Source organism: Pseudozyma flocculosa (assembly GCF_000417875.1).
Source record: "Pseudozyma flocculosa PF-1 unplaced genomic scaffold scaffold00004, whole genome shotgun sequence".
Lineage (NCBI taxonomy): Eukaryota > Fungi > Basidiomycota > Ustilaginomycetes > Ustilaginales > Ustilaginaceae > Pseudozyma > Pseudozyma flocculosa.
Window position 1 is genome coordinate 456517 of NW_006920872.1, and position 27650 is coordinate 484166.

Below are 27650 nucleotides of genomic sequence, written 5' to 3' on the forward strand. Positions count from 1 at the left end.
CCGGCTCATACCGCGCCGTTGACGCTAGCGCACTTCCACGGGCCAGACCAGAGGGTCAAGGCGGCAAATGAGCCCAGCATACACAGGCCCATCATCACACCACTACTGCTACTTGTGCTCCAGTGGGGACCGAGTAGATCCCTTCACCTGCCTGCTGGTCGGCCAGAGCGCTCTTGTCGAGCGTCTTTCTTCCTTGGCAGCCACGGCCACGGCGACGATCTAAGGCTCAAGCTCCACGGTCTCGACGCTCTCGTGTACTTCTATAACTATACATGCACATGTACGCTCATGCCCTTGCCGGCATGAAGGTTCGGCCTCGCCTTGGATGGTGGCGCATCTACATACACCACTGTAGGCCGACCTCGTTCGCAGCCTCAACCTCGAGATTTCGCATGTGGGGCTTAACAAGCGCAGGTCGTCATCTCTCAGCGGTCCCTTGCTTGTCCGCTCGAGTTCCTGGATACGCTTGCGCTCTGCTGTGAATGGGTGGCTGACCGGTTGCCCTGCGCCTCGGCGACTGTCGAGTGGTATCAAGGCGTAACCCCCCCCTGCCCGCTGCAGCACAACGGTGGGAAGCTTCATGTATGGAGACCCCGCCCAAAGCAGCGGTCGACACGGCCCGGGCCCGTCCAAGCTCGTCACCGCTCGCAACGGCGGTTGCGCACGCAGCGGTCCGCCCGTATGAGAAGAGCTAAGTACATAAGGCCGTGCTCACCCCCCGTTGCCAAGGCGGGTGATGTCCTTCCTCGCCCCTGCCCTCCCTTCCATCGTCCCTCATCCGTCCCGGGTACATATATAGGTCTCTCTCGCGCCTCTCCTTCTCTCCTCCCTGTCTGCTGCAACCTCCCAGCAGGCATGCCGTCTCCTTAGCACCGCAACAGCTGAGCTAGTCTCGCCACTCCAACCCTTTCCAGCACTCGATTCGCTACGCCGCGCCATTCGCCACACACCCGCCCGGTCTCGCCTCGTGCCGTCTCGTTTCGTCTCGTCTTGTTTCATCTCTCATTCCCGACCCTCTGCCGCACCCGTAACGCCAATGCTCGCCCGTCTAGAGGACAGATGCTCGCTGAGCAGTCCAATGAGCTTCAAGGGACGCAAGCTGTTTGGCGGCAGCTGTGCCGACTCGCCAGATCCCTCAGAGGCTTCCGCTGCGTCGCGCCGGACCAAGCCGCGCTCCGCCACCATCTCGATGATGCCCGGCACAAAGCGGGTGCACTCGCCACTCCTCCCCACCGGCTGGTTCGGAAAGTCGCAGGAGGACGACAGCATCTCGAGCCGGCTCCAGGGCTCCTCGTCGTCCTGCTCGCCTGCCGGTCCCAGCCCCTCGATCAGCGCAGCATCGGACCTGATGATGCCCGACCGGTCCTCCAACAACGCTTCCCCGTCGCTGCCTGTCCAGCCGGGCGCGCAACAGCAAGGGGACAAGCTGCAGCGGAGGCGGCGGTCGTTCTTCTTCAAGAAGCGCAAGGGAGGAGCAGGCGGGGAGGACGCTGCCTCTGCCGCGGCTGCCGTCGAACTGCCGCCGCTGCCCTTTGCCAGCACCCACACCTACACCCCGCCACGACCTCAGCCCGTCGTGTCGGCAAAGAAGCTCGAGGCGAGGCGGCTGCAAGATGAGCAGAACCTCGCGGCCCTCGAGCGCGTCTCTGACCTCGTCTGCCAGTCCGTTGCGACGGCCGTCATCGAGCCCCTCACGCCTCCAGGCCCACGCGGCGGCATCAGCGTCGCCGCAGTCGAGCGGCGCCTGGCGAGCTCGAGCTACGCCTCGCTGGCCTCTCCACCCTTTTCGGACTGCGGCGAGGACCGCGTTCAGTCGCCGTCGGTTGGCGGGTCTTACACACAGTCGTCCGAAGGTGGCTGGCTGTCAGATGCCTCCGAGTTCGCCCTGTACCAGCGCACTCCTCCCGACCAGAGCGTGCTGGACCGCGTGCTGCTGCCGTCGTCGATGAAGAGCATCAAGCGTGAGGGGCGCAGACATCGTCCCGCCGCCCTCGACCTGACCGCCGAGAGGCCTCCTTCCACCCGTTCCGGCTCCGACGTCGGCCTGCCCAGGTCAGCCACGTTGCGGGGCTCGATCGATGCCGCCGACTTCGACCTCTACCTCAAGTCGCCCACCTGGATCCCCGAGGCTGTCCAGGGCCCGGCGCCACCGCCGCGTCCAGGCCGCTCCGGCTCGCAGCGCATGCGCACCGCCAGCCTGAGCATGCCCCGCTCCCGCCCACCATCGTCGGACCAGCTCTCGCCGACTAGCCCCACCAGCCCAGGCTCGCGCAAGAGCCACCGAACGACGCTCAGCACCATCTCGTCCAACTCGTCGACCGAGGATCTGGGCCGCACCATGCACTCTCCGCGATCGAGAATGTCGATGGGCGACATCGACTCTCGCCCCTCGACCCGCCACCCGACCGTCGACTCGCCATTTGCGACGCCGACCTTTGGCTATGATCCACCGTGGGGCCAGTTCCCCTAGATTCCAGAGATACCCACGAGGTCGCTCGCCTGCCTGCCTCGTCCCCCTGCCTCCCTGATGTGCCACGCCTGCCTCGAGCAGCCCACACCTTCGTTAGACACAGCGCCTCCGCGCCTGCGCACTCCGCCTCGTTCCAAAAGGATGTCCGGACGGGACCGTCGCAATGGCCCAGTCCGTCCGCCCCGAAGACCCACACCTTCTTTTGCTGCACCACCACCCTGTACTTGTACGCTCGCGATCCGCCATTGGCGAGACACCTGAAAGACGAGATCCCCTCGTGCGTGTGTGAGAACGGTGCGGCAGGCTGTGGCCGTGCGGATGTGGCGACGGGTAAAGTTGTCTGCGTGTCGCTGGTGGGTGCTAAAAATACAAGGTGAGGGTGGCGGCTGTTGCAGGCCTGGAGCGCTCGACGGCTGCCATTGTAGACGGGCGGCTTGATCGGCCCTTGGCCCGTCAGGGAAAGGGTCAGGCGAGCTGACAGGATGCTCGGGCGAATGTGGTTTGGAGAGGTCGGATACCGCCCTCTCAAGCCTCTCGCAGCTGCTTGCGGAGAATGTCCCTTTGAGCCTTGGAGACCTGTGCCGGGTGAAGCAGCCGGAAGCAAAGCGGATCGAGCGTCAGCGTCGGCCGCCATCCTATCGCGAGGGTTTGGCAACCATTCCAGAACCCCCGACTCACTTTCCAGTAGAGGTCCTTGTTGTTGACGTGCTCCTCGATGCGGAGGTTGCTCGGCCAGCTGGCATCGGCGTGTGCTGCGGCGTCGGTGGCCTTCTTGGCGAGCTGCTGGGCTACCGTCCGGTCATTCTGGGCCTTTGCCTGCTGCGGGTTGCCCTTGGAGAGGGGCTGGGTGCCCGACCGAGCGACACGGGCCGTCGCGGTGGGTGGCAGCCGGATCGAGGCAAACGAGCTGGCGGGCAGCGGCTTGACGTTGACGAGCAGGGCGGTAGAGGCGCGCATCTCGTTTGCGGCGTTGTGAGCGAGGTCGTGACGGCGAAGGCAGTGGGAAAAGATGGTGGCCGGAGGTGAAGATAGGCAAGCTGGAGTGGCCGGCAGGTAGCCCAGCAGCGAAGGGTTGTCGCCGCGAGAAAACCCGACGAGGGCGCCATTTTTCACGGCCGAGAGAGAGGAGACCAGTCTGGCGGGGCGTTGGAAGTGCCGCCTTCCTCCACAAGGGAGCAAGAGGTCCGCACGCGAGGGCCAGAGGCAGGCAGGCAGGCAGGCAGGCAGGCGGCCAGAGTCAGGGCAGGGCAAGGTGCACAGATCGCCCGCACCGCCTTCGTCGAGCTTCCTCACCCTCGACCTTCCTTCTTCCATCTGCCAGACCGCCTTGCTCAGCGTCGACCTCCCATCCTCAACCTCTGGCTCTTGCCACCGTTCACCTCCAAGCGCTACCACTTCATCATCCGCCGCTGTACCCGAGCCGCCACCAGCGAGCCACCGCCAGAGGACCCCTCCGACCTCGACCGCCCCCGACGGTGCACGAATATCCAGCGCATACCGACTATCCCGGCACAGGCAAGCCGCAGGCAGCCTGTGAGGCCGCAAATACCATCTCCCGAGAGTTGCTGGGGCTTTCAGTCGTTCCGCTGCGTTGTCAGCGGCTGTTGGGGACACTGAAGCTGACTGCGGACCACAGGAGAGCTGAGCAAGCATGTCATCGGAAAGCGTAGGGTGAGCTAGCAGCCCTCAATCAGATCCTTACAGTCGTTCCGATCAACCGCCGCTCATCTCAATACTGCGCGTATCCGACGCCTCTGCTCGCCCCCTGTAGCCAGCTGACGGCGATCACTGGCTGTTCCGAGGCGGCGGCCAAGGAGCTCCTTTCGGTGAGTAGCCACAGCATCGGGCCCAGCCAGGGCGTTGCCAGAAGGACGCAGACGCTGACACCCGCTGCCTTGTCATCCCATTCCTTCATGCCGCAGAGGTACGATGGAAACCTCGAGCGGGCGCTCAACTCCTTTTATGAGGCTCAGGATGTGAGTCGAAGGTCGAGGCTGCCGCTTCGCTGAGCGGAACCTGACCTTCTTTTGCCGACCGCTCAACCTATCCGGCAGTCGAACAGCCAGGCCCCCTCTTCCGGAGCGGGAACATGGCCAGACACGTTTGCGGATCCGCACTCAGGATGGTCCAAGCCTGTCGACCCTCCGCCCTCGTCAGCCGGATCCGCTCCGGCAGCAGGCAGTGGTCTACCCGCACGGCCGCAGCAGTCGGTCACGTTCCATCAGCCTTGGAACGAGCCTCCAGCGTACGATGCGCAAGCAGGTGAGCCTGTGCCGGGCGTTCGAGGCTATACTCGCCATAACGCCTGCTGACCATCGTCATCTGTGCCGCGGCTGTGCATCACGACATCGGTCCGCCTCGACCAGGCGGGAACAGCAAGGACAACACCCTCCCGATCGACCTGACGGGCGATGGGATCGATGACGAGGACATACGCAAGGCCATGGAGGCATCGCTGCAGGACTCACAGCCTGGTCAACACTACGCTCCGCAGCCGGCCGCTTCGAGCCAGGCCATGATCGGCCCCATGCCGGAATCGCAACAGGTGAGTTTGGTCAAGCTCGCGGGCTCCCTGCTTTCCCGAGCGCGGTCCTAAGGCGACGCGAAACGATGCCTCGGTTGCTACCCGCCGGCTCCCCTTTGCGAACCACACAAAGGTCCTGATGGTGCGGGGAAGTCGAACAGGACTCGCTCGAAAGCGACGATCGGTCTCCCGCGAGGCAGAGAGCCAGGCCGGCTCGGACGTGGCTGCCGATGCTGTTGACTTGCCGGACGCTGCTGCCGTCGCCGATGCCGAGTCGCTCGCATCGCGCGCGCACAACCTGAGGCCACGACGGAACATTGTGGCACCGAGTCGCGGCATCGCCCCCCCTGCCAGCCTGAAGCTGGCGCCGGGGGAAAAGATGGCGGCGCGACGAGGCCGTCATGCGGGCACCCGGATATATGGCCGCCGTCGCTCGGGACGGCTCAAGGGCTCGAGCTTTGATGGTATCGACTTCGACATGGTGGGCATCGCTTGCGATGATGGCCGGCGGACTCCAGCTCGCAACTCCGCAGTCGCGGAACGGCACGGAGGCAGGAGGGATCCTGGCTTGCTGCACATGTTCCGGCCCCTCCTCGACCGGCCCGGTCCCGCCTCCTGCGGCTCGCACCTAGATCTGGCGCACCTCGATCTCGGCGTTGGACTGATCACAAGGTTCGCTGACGGATCGATGCTTCCTCTGTCTCTCTGTCGCCCACAAACACCGCTAGACGCTTTCCGAAGACGAGCAGCTCCGTCAAGCGCTGGAGGCCAGCGTCCAGAGCCACAACGGCGGTGCATTCGGCACAGAAGCATCAGGGTCCAGGACGCCGCTGCTGCCGCCGCACTTGGAGCTCGGTGAGCAGAGCCAGCGCAAAGACGGGGCTCCCGTCGCGCTGGTGTCCCCCTTTGCGACGATCGACGTGATCGCTGCGGTGCTTCAGGCAATGTTCGCCTCGACGCCTGCGCGTCATGCCTTTCTCAACTTCTTCCCGCACGACGAGAGGGTCACGGACTTGGCCAACTACTGGAAGGGCGTATCGCCGCGGCCCGATACGAAGACGCCGCTGTTTGATGAGGTCGACGACCGCCAGAAGGCGCAAGTCGACCTCTGCCGCCGCATCCAGACGCTGTTCGCCTTCATGAACCAGTCGGAGCGCGCTGTGTGCGTTGTCACCGACGTCTCGAGCCTCACGTCCAACGGCGTGCACATGATGGGCGCCAACAAGGTGCCACCCAGCACCATCGCCACCACCTACTACGAGTTTGTCCTTAGCAGCTTCGAGGAGGCCGTCAAGGCGGCAACGGCCGTCTTGCCGCCGCCGTCGCAGACGGATGAAACGCCGCCGCCGCCGCCCACCTTGGATGAGATTCAGCAGCGGGTCAAGGAGGCGCAGACAAAGATCAGGTGAGTCGAGGGCGAGCGAAGGCCGGCGGGCCCGATCTCGCACGGGCACAAAGTGACTGTGCTCGCAGATGCTAATGTTTGATGTCGCCGCCACTGCTTCTCCAACACAGCATCCTCCACTCCTACGGGGCCAAGGCTTACGCCTCTCCGCCATCGCCCGTGGATGGCCAGGACGCCGACGATGTCCCGCCTCCCGACGGGATTCCCGTGGCCCGAGCCCATATCCGAGTGGAGCACGACTCGGTCAACCATGACATCTCGAGCTGCCTTCGAGCTGCACTCGCTGCGGACGGCGAGGGCGCCCTGATCACGGAGCCGGCCGCAGTGCTGTCGATGGCAATCGACCACCGGGCCGGCGAAGAGCCTCTGCCGCCGTTTGCGGTCGAGGAGACGCTGTTCCTGGACCCGTTTCTCTGGGATCGGCGAAAAGGCCTGCGGCTCGAATCTGAGCTGTACGCGCCAGAGATCCAGTCGACGCTTGCCACGATACAGAAGCTCGAGGCGCGGAAGCAAAAGCTAGACGGCAGCGGCGACAAGGAGCCGGCAGCGCTGCTCAAGGGCGCGATCGACTACTTCGAACGGCTCACCGACGACGGCAACGACGCGATGCGACGGCAGGGGCAGGGCGAGGCGGCAACGCGGCTGCGGCAGGTCCTGGCCAAGGTGGAGCAAGAGCGGCGGGACACTGATGCGCTGATCGCCAGGCTGCGTGCGCTGGTCAACGCCAAGCGGCTCGAGCTGAGCCGGCACGCGCAGGAAGAGGCGGCCAAGCCCGAGTGGCGGAAGGTGGCCTACGAGCTGTGCGCCGTGCTGGTCCACGAAAGCCATCGGATCGTGGCCTACGTCAGGCAGCGCGACGGCAAGTGGTGGCGCACGTGCGACGGCGTGGCGACCGAGGTGACGGCCGCCGAGGCGACGAGCGATAAGATGCGGGATGCCAACTCTGCGGGCGTGTTCTGGGTCAGCTACCAACGGCGCCAGTACGGCCAGCTGCCCGACGAGCCGTGTCCGGAGGCGATCCAGGTGAGATGGTCTGGCGACGTGTTTCGCGCGCTACTGCTTTGATGGCTCTGACCGCTGACGACCTCCATCCTTTGTCCATTGCACGGGCGCCGCAATTCTCTCGACAGAGCGCCGTCGAGGAAGACAATCTGACGTTGCAGTCTGAGTTGTTGTCGCTTGCTCGGTCGGGCGCGGCCACGCCCGTCGCCAGCAGCGCCGACGCGGTCACGCCAGCGGATCCGGCCACGACGACCCCGGCGTCGGATGCGGCGCCAGTGTCCGAGAACGGCGCCTCTGAGGCTATTGGGCAGCAGGAGGCTTGACCGCACGAGGTCCCGACCCGCCGCCTTCAGTGTACCCGCAGAGTACAGCACAGAGAGCCGCTGCGGCCGAGCGTAGAAGGGGCCAATCAAAGCGGCGATACAGGTAGAGGAGAACAAGAGTCGGCGCGCGGCACAGGCGCTGGTCGCGAACGGCGCAGACAGGAGTGTCGATGAGTTCCCATCGATCCACACGCAGCCGAGAGAAAGAGAGAGATGGATGGAGCGAGAAGTCAGCGGCCTCGCTTGTCTCCAGACAGGGCCCTCTGCGCGGCCAAGGCCTGCGGGGACGCCAGATGCCTTGCTTGTGACACGAGCCCAGAGGCCAGCCAACCAAGCAGGCAGCCGGCACACGACCAACAGAGAGGCGCTCACCTACCGGTAGCCTGGCGGCGCAAACAAAGAAGGAGGCGCGCGGGAGTCTACCGTATCACCGCTCGCTGCATATCCGACAGGCAGGGCAGGGATCCTTGGCAGCAGCCCCTGAGCAGCGTTGCGTTCTATCCTATCCGGTGCGCCTGGTCGCGCCCGGTCGACGCAAGAGGAGCAGCCACTCATGTGTGTAGCGCTTGTGATGAAGGTGGTGTGGTGGGTTGTCGAAGCAGGCTTCTTTGTGGCCGACAGCCAGCTACGTAGAAGGCCGGGGTCAGGCTCAGGGGGGCCTGGGTCAGGCGGCGTACGTGTCCCCGATCCAAGGGCGAACGGTACGCCGCGGGCTGAGGGCGTCTCTTGCCCCTTGCCTATGGCCACGCTACGCCTGCCTGCCTGCCAAGCCACGAGCGGGGGCCGTCTGCGCGGATGCGAAATTTGAGCTCGACTGGGGCCAGGCCTGGCCTGGCCAGCAGCCCAGCCAGGGGGGCAGCCCTCCATCCGCGATGCCCTTTCAGCGACCCCTTTGGGCCAGGCCAGGCCAGGACCAGCGCGCGTGCCGCCCACCCGCAGAGGAGCCAGATCGAGAGACCTTCTCGCCCTAGTTACTCAGACTGTAGCCTCCCTTGCCTGTCCTTCGCGATCAGACCCTCGAGTCCCCTCTGCTACGCGACCCCCCACACCATCGCCATCATCATCATCATCATCGCCATCGCCATCGCCATCCTTCTTCCTCTCTCGCCGCTTGACATCGCACCCATTCCGCTTCGTACCTACTACTGCCCACGCCTGCCTACGCCTTGCTTCGACGCCAAAAAGCACGCCCCGCCCCGCCCCGTCCGACCCCTTGAACCGCCACCCTCGCCTGCCCTGCCCGCAGGCCGGCCAGCAACCGCGCCACCACTTCATATATACCACCGTTTGCTGTAGCTCCGACACCCGGAATCACCCGCGCGTCGAACATCCGCGCCCACCTCTCTGACGACCCTTCCGAAAGCCAGACACATCGTCACCGGCAAAGCGACGCTCATCCTAACGATCCAACGGCCCTCTCCTGACGCTGCCCCTATTCTTCGGCCCCAGCTCGACTCTCGGCCTACGCAACCCATAAGCCCTGGCCCGTTACTCTGTTCGGGATCCGCTACCTGCTTCGATCCTGTATCGTTCACCTAACCTGCTCGTCCCCGCGCACCATCGGCTCGTCCTCTGCACCGAGAATCTTGGGAACCGCTACGATATCGGCCCCCCGTCAGCCTGGCACTTTCATCCTGCTTTCCAGGCCAGCCTCTGACGCGATCACCGTCACGTTCATCTCGCCTCCACGACCACCGTCCACACGGCCCTCGCCGTCAGAGCCCGCCAGTATTCCTTCTGGCCAACGACGTCCGTCTTTCTCTTCACTCCTCCCGACGAAGCTGCGCCATGGACATCCAGCGCAGCGACTACCACCTCTAGACTGTGACCACGATACCCGTTCCATCACCTTCGGCCATCCAAACCTTGAACCGAGCAACCAGCGCCATTGCTAGCAGCTAGCCCTCCTTGCCGCGCCAACAAACTGCGAGAGCAGCTCGCACCAGCTTCCATCAGCTGTCACCAGCACAGCCGGGAGCCCCCGCGGCCTTCTGTCCCGATGGCCAGCTCCCGCGAGCAGGGCCCTGGCATGCGGGCTACCGCGATACCCCAGTACTCCCGCCCAGGCATCGGCGACGGCGGCGCCAAAGACCACTCGTCTCATCCCGACCTCGGCACGACATCATCGGCTTCCAGCTCGTTTGCGCTGCCGCCTTCCGACGTCGAGACGACCAACTGGAACGCCGTCAAGATGCTGGCCAGCAAGTACGGCATCACCCTGAAGAGCGCGGCAGAAGTGCAGAGCTCGGCCGTTGCGCGTGCTCAGCGGGCCGAGGACCAGGGGACGCCCGACGAGGCCGCCGACACCGAGGATCTTGGTGTCGGGACGCCCTTCGAGATCATAGCGACAAAGCTCGAAGGCGGGCGCTTCATCTATCGCTTCAAGTGGCGTGGGCGTGGCACGCCGCCGAGCCTTGCACCGGCGGGAGGGCCCTCTACAGGGAATGGGCCGGGGCCGGGGCCGGGGCAGGAGGGAGGTGCCGACACCGATCTCCCTTTCGTTCCGCGCTCGATCTCGTCTGGAGCCATCGTTGGCGGCAAGGAGTCCGCAGCGGCCGCAAGGTTTCGCAAGTCGGGAAGCTTTATGCTCAAAAGCTCCCGCTCTATCCCGGTGCTTCGCGGAAACCGGTCCGCCACGGGCCAGCAACAGCGCAACGTTACCGCCTCGGGAGAAACGGGCAGCGGGGATCCGTCCTCGAGCGCCCTCTACCAGCCGAGTCGCTACCCGGCTGCTGCGGGTGCGGCACTCGGAGACCACGCGGCCCCAAAGAGCAACGCCTGGCGAGCTCTGGGTGTGAACCCGGCAGGCCCTTCAGCGCCTCCGCCCTCGTCCTTCACCATGGCTGACAGGTCAGCACACTCGGCAGCTGGCGGCTCGGTGGCCATGGCGCGTGCCGAGAGCACTCCGGTCAAGGGCGCCCACGCCAAGCGCAACTGGACTGGTCGCCTAGAGGAAGGCGACGTGCTCGGCGCGATCCTCGGCCTTCGGCACGAAGCCGTCCTGACGGCTGTAGAGCCGACCGGGATCCGACAGGCTCCAGGTGCGGGCGAGGCGCCAGGTCCGGAGCTTGCGCCAACGTGGGCCACCACCCCCGCGTTGAAGGATAGCGAGGGGCGTTCGCCGTCGCTGTTGCACGTCCGGCCCTTTGGCAACGACATCCTCCTGCAGCCTGATTCGGCTCGGGCGCGGAACAGCCCCGACGCTCCGGTCCCCTCGTCTGCTCCACACCCTACACGACCTCATCCCCTGATCTCGAACTCACTGTTGGCGGAACACACGCTGCCGGAGCTCGACTTTGGCACAAAGTTCGCCAAGTCTCCGCGTCTTCACCAGCTGCGCGAGACGCCGTCGTCAACCTCCATGGCCTCGGATGCCACTGCAAAGGGAGAGACGCTGCCGGACTCGGATGGTGGTGGCAACGAGGGCAGCCCGGCCATGTCTCATCCCGAAGCCGACGCCTCAGTAGAAGACGTCGGCACCGTCCTCTTCGACGTCCTGCAGGACTTTACGCGGCCATCGCCGAGCTCTGGCGTCAACGCGCCCGGATCTCCACGGTCGTCGCAGGGCGATGGCTTCTCGGCACACCGTCGTTTCAACTCGGCCGATCTGCTCACCAGCCATGGCGCGCAGGGCAGTGTCGAGGCGCAGAAGCACTTCATCGCCGAAGCGCAGTCGTTGCCCACCTCGGCAGCCCCTGGAGACGATCCGCGCTTTGCGCTCTGGGCCGTCCGCGGCGACAGCGGCGATGGCGTCCTGATCGCCGCCGGCCGCGACGGCGACACATCTCCGATGCAGTCATTGCTCCTAGCCTCGACCGGTCGCGGCTCCGCTGGCCAGAAGCGTCGAGAAAGCAGGTCGGCCTCGTCGACGTCCTCGTCTTGGATCATCGAGGATGGCAGCTCCGAGCGGACCGGACGCGGCGCTCGCCATCCGAGCAAGACGAGCGCCCGCGGTCCGCAGTCGTCGCAGCAGGGGTCCGACCTCTTTGCAGCGGGCAAGGCGGTCCTGCTTGCTGCCACGCCGGCCCGCATCGTCGCCGAGATCACATCAGAGATTGATCAGGCCCTCCTCACCGACTTCTTCTTCACGTACCGCGAGTACCTGGCCCCGACGGACCTACTCCGGCTCCTCACGCTCCGGTTCGATTGGGCGCTTGCAGAGCCGACCTCGGCCCATGACGAGGCACGCCGCCGCATCGTCCGCGTTCGGACCTATGTGACCATCAAGTTCTGGCTGCTGCACCACTTTGAGTACGATTTTCTGCCTAACCGCGAGCTGCGGCAAAGGCTGGCCAGGTGGCTCAACGATGTGATCAAGGATCAGAGGATGCAGTCGAGGCCTGCGGACCTCGGCATCATCAAGAGCCTGCACAAGATTGTCCGCGGCCTCAAGGCAACGTACGGCAAGAGCGGTGTTGGTGCTCTCCTCTACAACGACGCCGGGCGCGTGCACAGCGGCGGCACCGACGGAAGCCACAAAGATGTCCAGGCCGACTTCGATGGGAGTGCGAAGGAGGACCTCGAGCGCCACCCGAAGCAGGAGGCGGAGTCACCTCTGTCTCCAGCTGCAGACGACGTCGACCTGAGCTTTGCAGCCGATGAGGTCGGTGAAGAAGAGGACGAGGGCGCCGACTCCTTGCCAAGCCTCACCGGGGGGTCGTACGGCAGGCATGCATCAGGCAGCGAGACTGTCCAGGCGATACGAGCCGCCGCCCTCAAGGCAGCCGCCGAATCGGTGGTGCTCTCGCCTCACAGGCAGGTCAGCGCTCGCCTCAAGCCGACCGGCGCTTCTCAGTCGCCCAACATCGCACTACATGGCTCCCGCCCACCGCCCTTGCCCCATGCCAACAACACGCTGTCGAGGGTCTTTGTTCAGACCGTCGGGCGGCTGTCGCGGTTCAAGCGGGTGCTCGGCAGCCGTTCGACGTTGCTGCCCAGCATGAACCCGGCCGAGGCCAGCCACGAGGATCTCGAGTTCGAAGCGAATGACTCCGGCGATCTGCTCTTCATCCGCGGCGGTCTGGAGAGCTTCATGCAGTACTTTGACATCGACAGCAACTCCAGCACCACCTCTGGGCCGTCAGCGTCGCCGGCCAACAAATCAGTCGAGCGGCAAAGGGAGGGTGCCGAGGACGATGACGACGACGACGACCGAGAGGGTCAGGTCTCGGATGGAACGGCGATGGACGAGACCCCGAGCCTGAGTGCGGCGTCGGTCGACCACTCAACGCCGGCGAGCTCAATCGACTTGACGCCGCGCAGCAGCGACCACTCACCGTCTCGCGCGGCTGCTGCCAAGCAGGAGCTCGGCCTCGGGATCCAGGGCGTTTCATCCGACCTCTCGTCCGAGTTTGAAGACCTGGGCGAGACCGCGCAACCGGCGACCGGCCCCCTTGGCCTGGACTTGGGCGCAATCGGATCGCTCACGTCGGCCAGGCATCTGCAGCGAGGCGCAGACAATCTCCACCACACCACCAGCGATCAGACCCTGCGGTCGGTCTCCCGGACCGACGAAGCATCGGCAGCCGCGGGCAGTGTCGAGTACTCCGCCCGACGCGCTCCGTCGAGGGCCTCGAGCCGCAAAGCAGCACCGAGCATGCGCTGGTCGGTCAAGTCGCACGTTAGCGGGCCTCGCATCGTTCAGATTGATGACATCGACCTGTCGAGCGACGAGGACGACGGAGCGGTGAGGAGGGCACTGCGTCGCCTTCCCGGCGCTCGCGACCTTCGCATGGCCAACAACGTCCGCGATCTCGAACCGGTCCGGCAGAGCATCGACTCGATGGCCTCGTCGTTTGCCCAGGTGCGGACCGTGGAAGCATTCTCGACCTTCGGTGGCCGTCCGATGAGCGCCGGCAGCGTCTCCCTCGCACCGCCTAGCCAGCCCGCCTTTGGCATCGTGCATTCCGAGATGCTGGACCCGGACGAGGCGCTCCAAGGCTATGAGCTCGTCAAAGGCTTTCAGCTCGACGGCTTCGACAGCGATGACGATGAGCCTGGCGACGTCGAGGCTGCTCTGCGTCGGCTGGAGGGCATCATTGATGAAGACAAGCAGCGGGAGCGGGCAAAGAAGGTCGAGGTGCTCTGGCAGAAGTCGCTCGCTCGCAACGCTGGCGAGGGAGAAGGCGAGTCTAGCGGCGCATCGGCACCCGCCGACAGCCTCGATGACCACGGCGACGGCCGATCTTCGGTGGTGATCAAGCCGGATCGCCGCTCGTACAGCTCTGCCGCCTCGCTGGCCGACAACGAAGCCGAAGCGCGCGCCGACACCTCTGTCTTGTCGGGCCGCTCCGCCGACGCAGACCAGGAGGAGCCGCAGGAGGAGCTGTCCGACAAGCTGGACTCGTTCCTCGACCTCGCCGAGGATGACAGCTTCAGCGCACCTCGCGCTCGGCGCGAGTCGGCGTCCTCGAGCCTCTCGTACGACGAGCAGCGTTCACCGGCGCCGTCCCTTCGCGCAGTGCTGCCGGCCCCCGGGGCGTCGACGGAAAGCGTCAGGTCGGCAAAGACGGCATCGCGCGCCGGGCCATCGAAATCTCCGGCGGCACGGTCGAGCGCCATCGCCTCACCGTCCACGTCCGCGTCTGGCAACCAGCACGTCCGCAAGAACGCTGCTCCCACTACCACCGCCGCAGCCGCAGCCGCAAGGACGATGCCGCCCCTTCGCATGGCCGCCGGGCCGGGCATCAACCCGCCGCCGGTGCATCGCTCATTCCTCCTCGCATACCGGTCCGATGTCGTCGCGAGGCAGATGTGCCTGATCGAGGCCGAGCTGCTGCAGGCCGTCAGCTGGGATGAGTTGGCCGGCTCGCGCTGGAAAGAGCGCCGCTACAAGAGCGAAGTGACCGATTGGGAGAGCTTCTACCGCGACCGCGTGCGGGACCGCCTCGAGGCGCAGAAGCACAACCGCATCTACCGCGAGTGTGCCGTCGAGGCCATCGTGGCGCGCTTCAACCTCACGTCGAATTGGGTGGCGAGCGAGGTGGTGCTGACGCAGAACCTCGACGAGCGCGTGGCGGTCGTGAGCAAGCTGATCCGCATCGCGCTGCGGTGCTACCTCCAGTGCAACTACGCCTCGCTGGCGCAGATCATCTTTGGCCTCTCGACGCCGTGGGTGGAGCGGCTGCGGCGCACGTGGTCGCGCGTGGGCTACTACGAGATGCGCATCTGGCGCGACCTCAACTCGTTTGTCAACCCCAAGAACAACTTCCGCCACCTGCGCAACGCCATGCACGCCATGGCCGTCGACGCCGGCATCGAGGATCTCGTCACCTCGGCCGGCTCGGCATCGTTTGCGGGCGTCTCGACGGCGGCGCACCTGGCCAAGCAGGGCTGCATCCCCTTCTTTGGCCTCTTTGTGTCGGACCTGATGGTCAACGACCTGCTCCCGAGCCACCTCGACCCCTCGTCGCCCGACGCTGCCCCGCACGTCGACGCCGACACGGGCCGGCTGTCTGGCCTGGCCAAGCCCGACGCATTCGACCACCTGGCGCCGCTGCCGCCGGGCGTGGAGCTCGAGCCGCTGGTGAATCTCTACAAGTACCGCGTTGTCTCGTCGACGATCAAGCACGTCCTCGCCTTCCAGGAGCGCGCCAAGGCCTACAGCTTCGAGGCCGATGCGGGCGTCTACGTAAAGTGCCTCAAGATCCGCTGCCTTCAGGGCGAGCAGCTCGCCAAGGTCTCGCACGCCGCCGAGGCATGAGAGCGCTGGCTGATGCACCAGCCCCCCAGGCCGAGCCAGCTACGGCCTCCCCGCTTCAGCTTCAGGTTTCACATCGCGTCATCCCGGCCTCTCTGGGCTTTCTCGCCTTCGTCACCGTTCACCGTCCACAGCAGCAGCAGCCGCGCGTCAATCGTCCAGGCCGTTCGTCGCCACGCCTGCGCTGGACCTGGGTCTCCAATCGTCACCGTCCCTACCTTTCCCGTCCCGCTCCGCCCCGCTCGAGGGCTGCCGACACACGCTTTCGGTCGTTTCTCTTCGCCTTTCATTCGCCTCCTCAGACTGTATACCACCCACCGAACCACGCTCCCTCACCTTCCTCGGCCTTGCCGTTGCCGTTGCCCTGCCCCATCCTGCGCCGCCACCGCCATCGCTACTGCCACGCCACGCTCGCTCAGTACCGCATCCGCAAACACCTTCGTTTCGCCCCGGTCCCTGTCCCTCTCTCTATTCTTATCCGCTTCCACCTCGGCTTTTTGTTGCTCTGAAACGGCATGCCGTCCGCGCCAGAGTCGGCGTCGTGACCTCGCCTCATCTCCACGCAGCGACGAACCCAGCCCGGTCGATGCAAAGGACCCACTCACTCGTCCGACATCTCGCCTCGATGGCTGCGGGTTCAATCAGGCGACTGCGGAAGTATGCAGAGCAGATGCAGGGCGATACAAGGTACGATGACAAGGCAGAGGGTAGGGGCGATATGGACGTCGGGGCAAGCCTAGCCAAAGTTGAAGAGACGGGCGCAGAGGTCCTGCTGTCCCGTCTGTTCGACGCGCCTCTTTTTGGCCCTCTCGTCGCGCTTGAGGGCCTCGATGGCCTGCCTGGCCTCGCGCTCGTCGTCGTCCTCGGCATCGGGGTCCAGGCCAGCCTCGCGGGCGCGGCGCACGGCCTCGTCGCGCTCCCGACGCATCTCGGCGTCCTCGTCCTCTTCCGCCTTTCGCTTGCTCCTCTCGGCGCGGGCGCGCCCAGAGGCAGAGGGGAAGACGTCGATCCGGCTGTAGCTCGCACCCAGCGTCGAGTCCACCGTCCCGCCCGCGCCGTAGCCGCCCGGAAGGCTGTACGCCACGACGGGCACCGGCGGCGGCTTGGCCGCGGCGCGGCGCTGCTCGGGCCGCCGCAGCGTCTTGGCCGTCTCGGTGTCAAAGAGGGTGCCGTAGGTGATGTCGAGGAAGTCGTCGAGCTCGTACCGGTCCTTTGTAAAGGGCTGCGCCAGGATCTTGGCGAGCGACGTAACCGAAGACAGGTAGTGCTGTTCGCCGCCCCTCTCGGCCTGGTTCTGCACCGCGATGGCCTCGCTCGATCCGACCTGGGCCCGCGGCGCCGAAGCGGCGAGCGAGGCGCCAAACGTCGCCAGCTCCCACAGCGAGCTCTCGATGGCGTTGGTCTTGAGCGGATCCGTCTCGTCGGGGTCGAACGGATCGGCGACGCCGGCGGGGCCGATGTTGAGACGGTCATTGTCCCACTCCTTGTGGATCATGCCGAGGCAGCGCGGGTGGCGCTTGAGCAGGTTCCACACAAACGGCAGCACCGACGCAATGGCGGCCGGCGGGGCGCGCAGCGAGAGGCGCGAGAGGCGCTTGGCAAACGACGCCACCAGCGCCGCCGACAGGTGTGTCGAGCTGAGGAAGACGTCGAGCAGGCGCAGGAAGCGCGAGCGGTAGCGCATGTGCAGCACCGACGCGTCGAGGAGCGCGTAGAGGCGCTGGTAGAACTGCGGGTAGTCGAGGTTGTGGCGCGTCACGAGCGTAAAGATGGCGTTGAGCGCCAGCAGCGCCGTGGCGCCCTTGGAGTCGAGGCAGCCCACCAGGAAGTCGTGCAGCATCGTCGGCCGCGTCAGGTGCGGCAGGATCTGGGCGTGCAGCCGCACCAGGATCTCGTGCGTCGCCGCCAGGCTCAGCTCGCCGCCCACCAGACCGCTGCCGTTGTCCTTGCGCCGCGGCAGCAGCAGGTCCGACCAGGCACGCGAGAAGGCGGCCTTTTGCACGTCGAGCCGGTGCAGGCCCTCGTGGAAGCTGAGTTCCCTTCGTTTCCGGCGCGGCCCGCCCCCCGCCGCTGCCGCTGCCTTGGCGGCCGCACCGAGCCCCTCGACGGCCGACTTGTCCTGACCCTTGCGCTTGGTGACGTTGCCGCCTTCGTCGTCGCTGTCCGAGAACCAGCCCTCCATGTCGACCTCTTCCTCGGCGGCGGCGGCGGCTCCGTCATCCGAGTCGCCGTCCTCGGTGACCTTGAGCCCGTTGGCCGCCTTCTTCTTTCCCTTCTTGGCCGACGCGGCCGAGGCGAGCGGGATCGAGAGCTCGTCGACGAGGAAATTGTTGATGTCCGCCTGGTCGGCCGGGATGGCAGTGAGGAGGAGGAGCAGCGAGAGGCCGTTGGCGCGGAGGCTCGGGTTCCTGGCCGCGCTGGGCGACGGCTTCCGCAGGATGGTGCTGATCTCGCGCAGAGCGGCAAAGCGGACGTCGTCGTACTCCTGCATTCCGTTCTCCGCAAACTTGGCGCGGACGTCTTCGGCCGGGCCCTCGTCCCTTGCGAAGGCACGCCTGCCCTTTGTCGTCTCGCCGTTTGTGAGCTTGTCGAGCGATGGCGGACCGGCGACGAGCGAGACGATCAGGGCACGCCACGGCGCCAGCGACCACTGTCCTCGCCTCGACTCGTCGGCGGTGGTGGTCGAGGACGAGGCAGCGGTAGAATGAGCGGTGGCGGCGGCGGCCAGGCGGGAGAGGGAGGACGAGGCGGCGACCTGCAGCTCCATGAGAAGCTCGAGGCTAGTAGATCGCAGCTCTACGAGATCGTGGTTGAGCAGGGCGCAAAGGAGCTCGATGCACTCGTTCCACCGCTGGCGGATCCAGCCGGCGACGGCCTTTTCCGCCTCGTCGCGCTTGACCACGCCGCTACCCCCTCCAGGGCCGATCTGGCCGTCTGCGTCGACCTCGTTGTCGAGGAGCACCCTGTCCTCGCTGCAGAGCGTCTTGAAGCTGCGCGAGAGGATGTGGATGCACCGGTGTACGGCCTTGGCAGAGTGCTGGCGGTCGCTGATCGTTCGCTCCGATGCCGCGGCCGGAGCGCTGTTGGAGAGCACGGAGTGCTTCTTTGCGATAGCGATGAGGTCGGCGAGCGGGTTGAGGTCGGATGAGGTGGCGAGGGCCTTTTGGAGCGAGGCGATCTGGGTGAGGAGCTCCGAGGGCGCCTCCTTTGCCGGGGGGACGGCGGCGGCGGCGGCGGAGGTTGCCGCCTTCTTGGTCGAGGGAGCCATGTTTTCTCTGTCCCTCTCCAAGGTTCGGGGAGATGGTGAGCAAAGTGGAGCGTGATGGGTGTGAGAGATGGTAGTGGCGGGGCAGCAACGAGGAGCGGCAAGGACTGGAGTTGCCGCCGCCGGTGCCAGAGGGCGGCCAGAGCAGACGGCCAGCGCCAAAGCAAAAAATTCCACCAGGGGCCGGCCCCTCGACGCCAGGCGAGCAGCCTCCCAGGCCTCAACAAAATTCCTAGCGCGCTCACTGCCGTATTCCGAGATGGCCTGCAACAGCGCTGCCCTCGCGGCGGCTGGCTAAGCTAGCTTCCTTCCGGCCGGGTGCGACCAGCATCGACAGCACGCGGCCACGCCTGCCATGCATCAAGACGATGGGATGGGTAACAGCTTGGCTGAGATGGATCACGACGATGACAGGGAGACGAGGTATACATGCTGCGGGATGCGGAGGGCGGGGAAGGAACAGGGGGCCTTAGGGTTGGGGGGACGAGGAAGATTAAAAGAGCCATGGCAGAGACCGGAGGAGGGATGAGGGGGGAGCGTCGAGATGGACACGACGTCGAGCCATGCCTGCATCGACGACGGCGGCGGGGACGAGGTGGACCGGCATATAGCGCGAGCGTGGGCGCGGGCGCGGGCGCGGGCGCGGCTCCGTCACCGCAAGAGGGGCTGGAACTCCATGATCTGGTCGTACGTCTCCCTGCGCAGCTCCTCTTTGGTCACGCTGTTCTTCTTCATGTCAAAGTGGAAGAACTCGGGGTCCAGCGGCGGCGCGCCCGGCTCGTCGTCGGCGTCGTGGTAGGCGGCCAGGTACGGGTGCTCGAGGCACTCTTCCACCGTCATCCGCTTCTTGGGGTCAAAGGTGAGGGTGCGCGTCAGAAAGTCGAGCGCCTCGGCCGTGGCCATCGGGAAGACGCGGCGGAAGTCCTGGCGCTTCTTGAACGGCATCGACCGGATGTAGTCGCGCGAGCGGCGCGAGTTGATGTTGTAGACTGGAAGGGGCGAAGGGACGCGGGGCGAGGGAGAGAGAAGGGAGGATGAAAGAGACCGTCAGCGGACGATGTCCCGCCACCGAGACGCACGCAGTCCATCGCCATCCTGTGTGGACACTCACATTCTTCCAGTGTCGGAGTGCCGAGCAGCTCGAGGATGCGCGACAGCTGGTCGTGGTAGTCGCGCCCCGGGAAGAGGGGCTTGCCCGTCAGCATCTCGGCGAGGATGCAGCCGACGGACCACACGTCGATGGCCTTGGTGTACCTCTTGAACGTGAGCATAATCTCCGGGGCGCGGTACCAGCGGGTGGCCACGTATTCGGTCATAAAGCCCGTGTCCTCCTCGGCCGTGAGGAGCGAGCGGGCGAGGCCAAAGTCGCACACCTTGAGGTCGCAGTTGGCGTTGAGCAGCACGTTGCCCGGCTTGAGGTCGCGGTGGATGACCTCGGCGCAGTGCATCGGCTTGAGGGCGCGCAGGATCTGGTAGGTAAAGTACTGGCAGTGGTCGTCGGAGAGGTGCTGGGTGCGGATGACGCGGTGCAGGTCGGTCTCCATGAGCTCCTGGATCAGGTACACTTCCTGGAAGCTCTCGTAGCTCGCCGGCTTGATGATGTCGAGGATCGAGATGATGTTCTCCGACACGTCGCACTCCTGGAAGTAGCGCAGCAGCTTGAGCTCGCGCAGCGTGCGCAGCGCAAACATCTGGTGCTCAAACGGCTGGATCTTTTTGATGGCCACCTTCTGCCCCGTCGAGCGGTGGATGGCCGAGCAGACGACGCCGTACGCCCCTTCGCCGATGACGTCGCAAACCTTGTAGCGAGAGCCGACGTTGAAGCTGATCAGCGACTTTGGCTGCGCACGCTGCTCGGCGCCCGCCTGCTGCGGTTGCGGCGCCGGCCGAGGTTGCTGCGCCGGTGCGTTGTGGGGCTGTGGCGCCTGCGATCGGTGCTGTTGCTGCGGCACCTGGGGCAGCTGTGCTTGCGGCGGCGCTTGCGGCTGAGGCTGCGCCTTGTTCTGGATGTGGTGCGAGAGCTGGCGCGAGGCGGCGTTCGCTGCGGCGGCGGCGGCAGCAGCGGCAGCAGCAGCCGCATGCTCTGGGTCGACGTACCGGCTGGGGTCGCGCGCGGTCGTGGAGCGGGTGTATGCCTGCGACTGAGAGATGGTGGTGCGGGCCGCGACCGACACAATCTCGGCCGGTGACATGGTCGACGACGACGCTGAGCAGGGGCCGGGAGTCATGGGAGCGTCTGGGCAGATCCGCGAGGAGGATGTGAGCGCGTAGGCAGGCTCGTAGGGGTTCGAGAGGACGGCAGCCATGACGTTCTGATTGAGGCGAAGAGCCGGCTCTTGATGTAGAGAAGAGGCGGGGCGAGAGGTCGTCGGCGGGACCCAAGGGCTGACGAGGATCGTGCTCCGCCTTTATGAGGAGGGAAGGGTGGAGAAGGAAATAAGGGGCAGAGGGAAACCAGAAGGGATGAGGGATCAACGGGGCGGGGGGCGTGGTGTCCTAGTTAGCTCGGGGCGGTCGAGGTTATGTATGTATGGTTGGGGTACGCCGGCACGCCGTCGGGCAACAAAGGGCAACGACAGTGCAGGGAGGGGCACGAGCAGCGGCACCTTGCGCCCCACTGCCGACGCTCTGGTGGCGTCGAGCGCTCCGAGATGGACATCGCGGACCGGACAATGCTCGAGCGCCGACGCCCGTCCGCCGGTCAGCTCCAGCCAGCACGCCAGCCAGCCCGCCCGTCAGCCTCGGCGGGTAGCCCAGGTGCACGGCGCAAGGTGTAAGACGAGGCAACACGAGGGCCATATATGCGTCTGAAGCGGAAAGACAAAGGGCCCTTCGACGTCGCGCTCGGTGAGGGTATCGTCCAGAAGGACAGGATCAAAGGGGACCGGACGGCCGCCGCAAGCCAGGCCTAGCCTAGCCTCGTGCAAACGGCAGCAGCAGCAGGCTGCACACTACATGTACTACCGGCGCGCGCGTGTGCTGTGCCGATGGAATCGAGGGCAGGCCGCTTCCGTAGCCCTGCTCGATACAAACTGTCCTCGAACGAGGCTAGGCAAGAGGTGAGCAGAGTCGGGAAGGCGAGCAAGCTAGAGAGACGCGAGCCGGTAAACAAGCCAACGTACGTACGGCGGCGAGCTTTGATTTCTGCGCGAGCTGCAGAAATCCGCTCCATGAAGGCGACGATGCAAGTTGCCACCGCTCGGGCCCCGCTCCTCCTGATCTATACCAACGATGAGGCGCTGCTGCTCCTCCCGCCGCTTCCGAGGAGCTTTACATATCTAAAGCGAGCCTATGCAGACAGGTAGGCAAGTACGGCAGGCAGGCAGGCAGGCGGGCAGGCAGGTGATGCCGTGGAACCGTACGGCCGAGCAGGCTGGCCAGTCCTTGGCGGGTGCTCACGGAGCGTCGGGCAGGGGTACAGAGGAGCGGCACGCCGGCGTACGCAACGTCGACCCCCTCGGGTTGCACGGCGGGGCCGTACGTGTGGAAGGGCACGCACGCACGCAAGCGGGTGCAATATCGAGGGCGAGGGCGTTGACAAGCAACCTTGGACGCTGTTGCGCCAAAGGCGGACAGCGGTGTCCACGCGCCGTACGTACGCCTCGGTGCTGGGCGCAAAGCAGGCAGGCGAGGCCGGGCGGTTGGCGCTGTGGGCGCCCACCGCCCATCAGCCATCAGCCATCAGCCGGGCCGGACAGAAGTGTACCCTGGCCTTGCTTTGGCTTTCTGGTTGGCTTGCAGTCAGGGCGCTTAGAGGTCGAGGAGAGGAGAGCAACGAGGGAGGGTCAAGGTGGGCCCCCTTTGTCCCCCTACCTTGCTCTGCTCGCTGGCCGTGCACCCGTCCCTCGCTGCTGGTGTAGGGCTGGAGACAGGGCGGTGAGGCGAGTGACCGGCCAGTTGCTTTGTTGTGCACCCATCCGGATGGCTCCCCTTTGTTGCCGTGGACGCAACGTAGCCTAGAACAGCTCGACAAAGTGGCTGGGCCGTAGGCAAGGCGAAGGCCGGGCAGGCCAGGCTAGAAAAAGGTCCGCCCTGGCAGGAGGGCAGGGCGTCGTTGTTTGCGCCCACCTGCAGCCAAGCCAGCAGCAGCGCCCCGCTCCGAACGCCCCGGCCTGGGCCTGCCTGCCTGCCTGCCTGCCTGCCTTGCGCCCGCCCTTGCTTGCGCCCAACCAAATCTCTCCCTTGACGAGGTGCCGGCAAAGGTTGACAGGAACAGAGGGGCAGGCAGGGGTAGGCTAGGCAGGCGATGAAACAAGCAAGGCGCCCACGCACCTTGCACCGGCCGCCTTGCCGCGACACCGCCAGCCAACAACGCACTTGCAACCACACACACGCACACATGCCCACTCGCACAGCAGCACGTACGGACGGACGGACGGGGATGCGACGACGCACAGAAAAGACACGTACGGCGACGGCTCCTTTGTGGTAGGCAGGTACGGTACCTGCCGTCGATGTTTGATCGTCCACCTCTTTGTCGCACGACGAGGTCATTCATCGGAACCGGCTCGAGGCACAAAGGGCGCCGTGTACTGTGCCCTTGACGCTCGCTGGCTCTCCATCGCGTCGTTGCTGGCTTCCAAGTCACCCTTGCCTGTCTCGCGCTCGATCGATTCCTCCGTCCGCACCCACCGCTCCCTCCATGACCCTACGAGAACCCCAATTAGCTTAGCTTGTGTTCGTTCCACCTTTCCGCCCCGTCGGCCTGACGACGTTGCCACATCCCGAACAAGGAACCATGGCAACCGTGCGACCCGGCCCGACAACGCGTTAGCCAGCAGCCTCAGCCATAACCCTCCTATGTAGTTACTGCTCACCACCGATCCTGACTCTGACCCAACCCGTCAATGGCCTCTGCCAGCCTCGTCGCCCGTGACAACAACCGATAATGACATACAGCCTCGTACTGTAGCGCCTGTACCGATAAAACGAGTGTTCTTTTCAGCATCAAAGGCTATTTCTAGAGCCAGAAGTGGATGACGGCAGGTATAGCGAGTGCGGGCAGATGCGGAGGTCGATGCGAGTCGAGATGCTGATGTAAAAGACAGTAGGAAAAGCTCAAGAGCAGACAGATAGGGGGAAAAGTGAACCTGAAAAGAGTGTGTGAAGGTCGGCGCTAACTACGAGGACCAGGCCGGCTTCAGTACCGCTGGGCGCGGATGTCGGGCGAGTGCTCGTAGATGGGCGAGAGGTCGGCATCGTCGGCGGTGCTCGAGGTATGGCTGTACATCGACAGCGTGCCCGTCGTCAACACCGATGGCGTCCTGGCCAGACGCGCCAGCATCTCTTGCTGCTGCGCCGTCATCCCGCTCCCCTCGGCATGACCAGGATTGCGGGGCAGAGGCAGAGGCAACGGCATCGCCGCGTCCGCCGCCATCGCCCTTGCGGCGGCGCGTCGGGACTCGTCGGCGTCGTGCTCGCTCTGCCGCTTCCAGTAGTAGGACATGTGCTGGTACATCTCGGTGCTGGGCGATGCGGCGCCCATCGAGCCTGCTTCGCCGTCATCGCCCACCCCGTGCCCGCCGGGCGGAGGAGGTGCGAGTCCGGAGTGAGGAGGGTCGTTCAAGTGCGCTTCTTCCCTTGCCTTTGCCAAAGTAGGATCGCCCGACCTGGCAAATGGGAAGACGTCCGACGTGGCAGCCAGCGTCGTGTGGGGCTCGAGCGAGATCCGACGTGAAAGGCTGCGCAACGTGCTCTCCGAGTCCGAGGCCTGGTGGCCGGAGCGAGAGCCTTGGCTCACCGGCGGCGCCATCCGTGGACGGCGAGTGCTTGTCCACCTCTTCATCGACGCGTTGTTCGACGCCGAGCTTGGCGGGTATGGTCCACGTGCCGCCGGTGCGTTGGCATCCGAAAAGGGGTCCCGCGACGGCGGCAGGATGACCTGATGGCTGGGGTGGTGGTACGACGAAGCGATCGAGTGCGACTGGAGCGACGACGACGCCGACAGCTGCCGGCCGTGCTTGCCAAACGATGGCGAAAACATCGACGTCAGGCGCACCTCGTCCATCTCCCTGTGGCGAGGCGCGGCTGCGATCGACGTGAGCGTGGCCCTGCTGATCCTCGACCGCTCCTGCTTCTTCTTGCTTCGGCGCTGCGCCACAATGTACAACAGGATTCCTAGGAGGAGCAAGCCCGCGACGCTGACCCCGACGGCTGGGCCGATTGTCTTGCTAGCTGATGACGGCGTATGGGCCGCTGGGGGAAGCACGGCGGCAGCTGCGGCCTCTGACGGGTCGGGTGCAGCGGCCTTCGTCGCGACGGGCTCCGGTGTCGGCTGCGGCAAGGGTGCTGGAGGCACAGACGAGCCGGCTTGGGTTGCATCCTTGGTCGCGGCGCCCTGGGTAGCCTGCGAGGCTGACGAGCTGAACGTGCTCGTCTCCTGGTGTGGCTGCTGCGGTGGTGGCTTCTCGGAGCTCTTTTCCGGGGCTGAGGTCGTGGCCGTCTGCTGCTGCTTGGGTGTCTCGTGCTGCTGCTGCGACGTGCTCGACGTCTGTGCCTGCTCCTTGTGTTTCGCTCCGTCCTCGGCCTTCTTCTTGTGCTCGCCCTCCCTTGCGCCGGCGTGATCCTTGTCCTTGCCGTCATCCTGCGGCGACTTGTTGCTGCGGTCCCCGCCCAGCTTCTCGTTGGCGGCAGCTTGCTGCTTTTCGCTCTCTGTCTGCGAGATTTTGCTCTGCCGCCGGCTCTGTTCCTGTGAGGGCTCCTGCCTCTTGCGTGCCCCCGTGGCACCCTGCCTCTCGCGTTCCGCGTCCGCTACGGGCTCGCCGTTGGTCGACTGACTCCGCCTGAGATGCTTGTGGATGCTTCGAGAGGTCATGGTTGAGGATCACGGTGAGGCAAGAAGATGGACTGCAATGCTGATGTAGACGAGAAAGGCTACCGCGCGGACTGCGTCGAGCGAGGCGTGATTGGGCGAGCCTGCGACCAGCGTTGGGGCCGTCCGATGATGTCGAGATGGTGAATGCTGCAGGGGCAGGGGGGTGGGTCGGCGAAGAGGCTCCGATACCGGCGAGTGGGTGGGCGAGGCGAGCCCGAGAGTCAGGAAGGTGGGCTGGCCGCGCGAATCTGCCAGAGAGGTCAAACGAAGGCCAGCCTCTCGAGAAGAGGAAGCCGAAAGCTGAAAAGGTGGTGGTGGTGCCGGCGGTGGTGGTGGTGGTGGTGGCGACAACGTCTCTGGCGGGATCGGCCGTGGTAGAGAGATGTCAAGGCGATGGTGATGCCGAGTAGGTAAGGCACCGCCAGGCACGGCCAGGCGAGGCAGAGCAGGGCAAGGCGACGAGAGACCGGCTCTCTGGCTTGCTCAGTGACCGACCTACGCCCGGAAGTCGCTGCAATGAATGGTCCGAGGGTGGGCGTTTCGGGAGTTGGCCCGCCGAACTGACGGCGGGAGGGTGGCGATGGAAGGCAAAATAAGCTAACTAGGCACGGGTAGGGAGCGCCGCGCTGGCCAGCCAGGCGTGATGGGGAACCTCAAGGTGGCGACGAACGGGTGCCGACAGGAGACAGAGGGGTGGGACTTGTGCAACCAGCGGTCGCGGTCGTTAGAGGTGTGGGGAGAGATGGGAAAGGGGGCGAGAGGGATGGATGGAAAGGAAAGATCGAGGGCGGTCAACCTCGAAGCCATTCGGGGCGGGCGGAGGGGTGGGTGGGCGCAGGCAAGTGGTGGCAATCTACGTATCTGCGCCCTTGCCGCTGCCTGTTCTGTCACACTACTAATCTCGGTCCTGGTTGCACGGCAAGCCAAAGGGTGGGTCATCGAGCAAGACGGGTGAGGAGTTTGAGGTGCACAACAGGCCGGCCAAGGCTAGCTAGGACGTAGCCAGCGCGAAACGAGACCAACGCCGACGAGGTCGAGATGAATGCAGGGCTTGGGTCCAGGCTGCCTCTACTGTGCTTGCCTATGTACAGGGAGGCGGGTCGAGGAGATGCCAAGGGGGCCCGTGACAGGCGGGCAGGACACGACATCAGCTGCTGCTACAGCAAGCAAGAGTAGGTAACAGCACGTCGTGTATTGCGCCGAGGGCGGGCAGCAGGCGAGCCTGTTGACGCCCAAACGAAGCAGCTGCAGGCAGGCAGGCCGGCCCGCAGCTGTTGGCCTCTCTGTCTCTTCTGTGTGTGTACGCAGCCCTTGCGCGACCTTGTCCGAGGCGTCGGCGCGCCGACGATGGCCGCCAAGGCACAGATAGAAGCCAAGCAGCCAGCCGCCGTCGTCGAGTCGCGCCTGCCTCTGCTTTGCATCAAAATGGCCTCGGTCGAAGCCCAGGCAGGCCGGGTAGGCGGGCGACGGGGAAGCAAGGACCCTTTGCAGGGTAGCATGATTCGAGGGCGGCGGCCCGGGGAGGCGGGGATCTAGGCTAGGCTCAAGGGGGGCCCAAAGCCTTGGCCTTGGACTTTGTTGGATCTGGCGTGGCAGGCGATGCCATGGATACGTGAGCAGGCGCCCTCACCGACTAACTTAGATACATAGCTTTCTCTGCGCACGCCAAGAGGTCGGGTGGGCGTATGGCGCCTGGCTTGGCCGTCTGCCGTACTTAGCAGGCAGAGACAAGCACGCCTGGTGATCGCAAGCAAGCCGGCTGCGCGACCTCTAGCTAGCCGTTCAGGCCGTCGCTGGTGTCGTCGTCGTCGATGGCCGCCCGGCGGCTGGCTGAGCACGCTGTGGCCGGTTGGGAGCAGGCGGTCCAACTCTGTCCGTTGGGCGTCGTCGAAGCGGTTTGCATCGTTGCACGGCTGGCCCGGCCTTGTCGACGTGGGGTTGGACCTCGTCGTCGAGCCGTGCCGTCGCGGCGTGTCGTGCCTGCCTGCGCTTGGACCGGTGGGGTATGTAGGCCGGGGATCTTAGCCGTGCCCAGGCCTGCCTGCGTCCAAAGGCCCCGCGTGGCAGCCAGCAGGCAGGCCCGCCCGCGGCCGAGTCACTCCGGCACGTACGGTGGACGGGCCATCCTACGTAGCCTGAACCCCAGCC

The 27650-nt window shown here is 65.5% G+C and overlaps 7 protein-coding genes across 7 annotated transcripts; 3 read left to right on the plus strand and 4 right to left on the minus strand.

Moving 5' to 3' along the window:
- Positions 1 to 1036: 1036 nt before the first annotated feature.
- PFL1_01646 (uncharacterized protein) lies at positions 1037 to 2470 on the plus strand (the record flags this gene model as incomplete). Its single annotated transcript, XM_007879156.1, has 1 exon — positions 1037 to 2470. One exon carries the CDS (start codon positions 1037 to 1039, stop codon positions 2468 to 2470), a length of 1434 nt encoding a protein of 477 aa, XP_007877347.1.
- A 525-nt stretch (positions 2471 to 2995) lies between these two features.
- PFL1_01647 (uncharacterized protein) lies at positions 2996 to 3427 on the minus strand (the record flags this gene model as incomplete). The annotated part of the gene is made up of 2 exons (XM_007879157.1): positions 2996 to 3046; positions 3149 to 3427. The coding sequence occupies 2 exons, from the start codon at positions 3425 to 3427 to the stop codon at positions 2996 to 2998; spliced, it is 330 nt and encodes a 109-aa protein (XP_007877348.1).
- A 694-nt stretch (positions 3428 to 4121) lies between these two features.
- Positions 4122 to 7724, plus strand: PFL1_01648 (uncharacterized protein; the record flags this gene model as incomplete). The annotated part of the gene is made up of 9 exons (XM_007879158.1): positions 4122 to 4141; positions 4242 to 4296; positions 4393 to 4446; positions 4525 to 4732; positions 4837 to 5015; positions 5128 to 5475; positions 5723 to 6399; positions 6510 to 7422; positions 7530 to 7724. 9 exons carry the CDS (start codon positions 4122 to 4124, stop codon positions 7722 to 7724), a joined length of 2649 nt encoding a protein of 882 aa, XP_007877349.1.
- Positions 7725 to 9723: 1999 nt separating this feature from the next.
- Positions 9724 to 15426, plus strand: PFL1_01649 (uncharacterized protein; the record flags this gene model as incomplete). Its single annotated transcript, XM_007879159.1, has 1 exon — positions 9724 to 15426. The coding sequence occupies one exon, from the start codon at positions 9724 to 9726 to the stop codon at positions 15424 to 15426; it is 5703 nt and encodes a 1900-aa protein (XP_007877350.1).
- Positions 15427 to 16159: 733 nt separating this feature from the next.
- Positions 16160 to 18691, minus strand: PFL1_01650 (uncharacterized protein; the record flags this gene model as incomplete). The annotated part of the gene is made up of 1 exon (XM_007879160.1): positions 16160 to 18691. One exon carries the CDS (start codon positions 18689 to 18691, stop codon positions 16160 to 16162), a length of 2532 nt encoding a protein of 843 aa, XP_007877351.1.
- A 648-nt stretch (positions 18692 to 19339) lies between these two features.
- On the minus strand, positions 19340 to 20994 carry PFL1_01651 (uncharacterized protein; the record flags this gene model as incomplete). Its single annotated transcript, XM_007879161.1, has 2 exons — positions 19340 to 19677; positions 19800 to 20994. 2 exons carry the CDS (start codon positions 20992 to 20994, stop codon positions 19340 to 19342), a joined length of 1533 nt encoding a protein of 510 aa, XP_007877352.1.
- Positions 20995 to 23828: 2834 nt separating this feature from the next.
- PFL1_01652 (uncharacterized protein) lies at positions 23829 to 25502 on the minus strand (the record flags this gene model as incomplete). The annotated part of the gene is made up of 2 exons (XM_007879162.1): positions 23829 to 24398; positions 24429 to 25502. The coding sequence occupies 2 exons, from the start codon at positions 25500 to 25502 to the stop codon at positions 23829 to 23831; spliced, it is 1644 nt and encodes a 547-aa protein (XP_007877353.1).
- Between the last annotated feature and the right edge of the window lie 2148 nt (positions 25503 to 27650).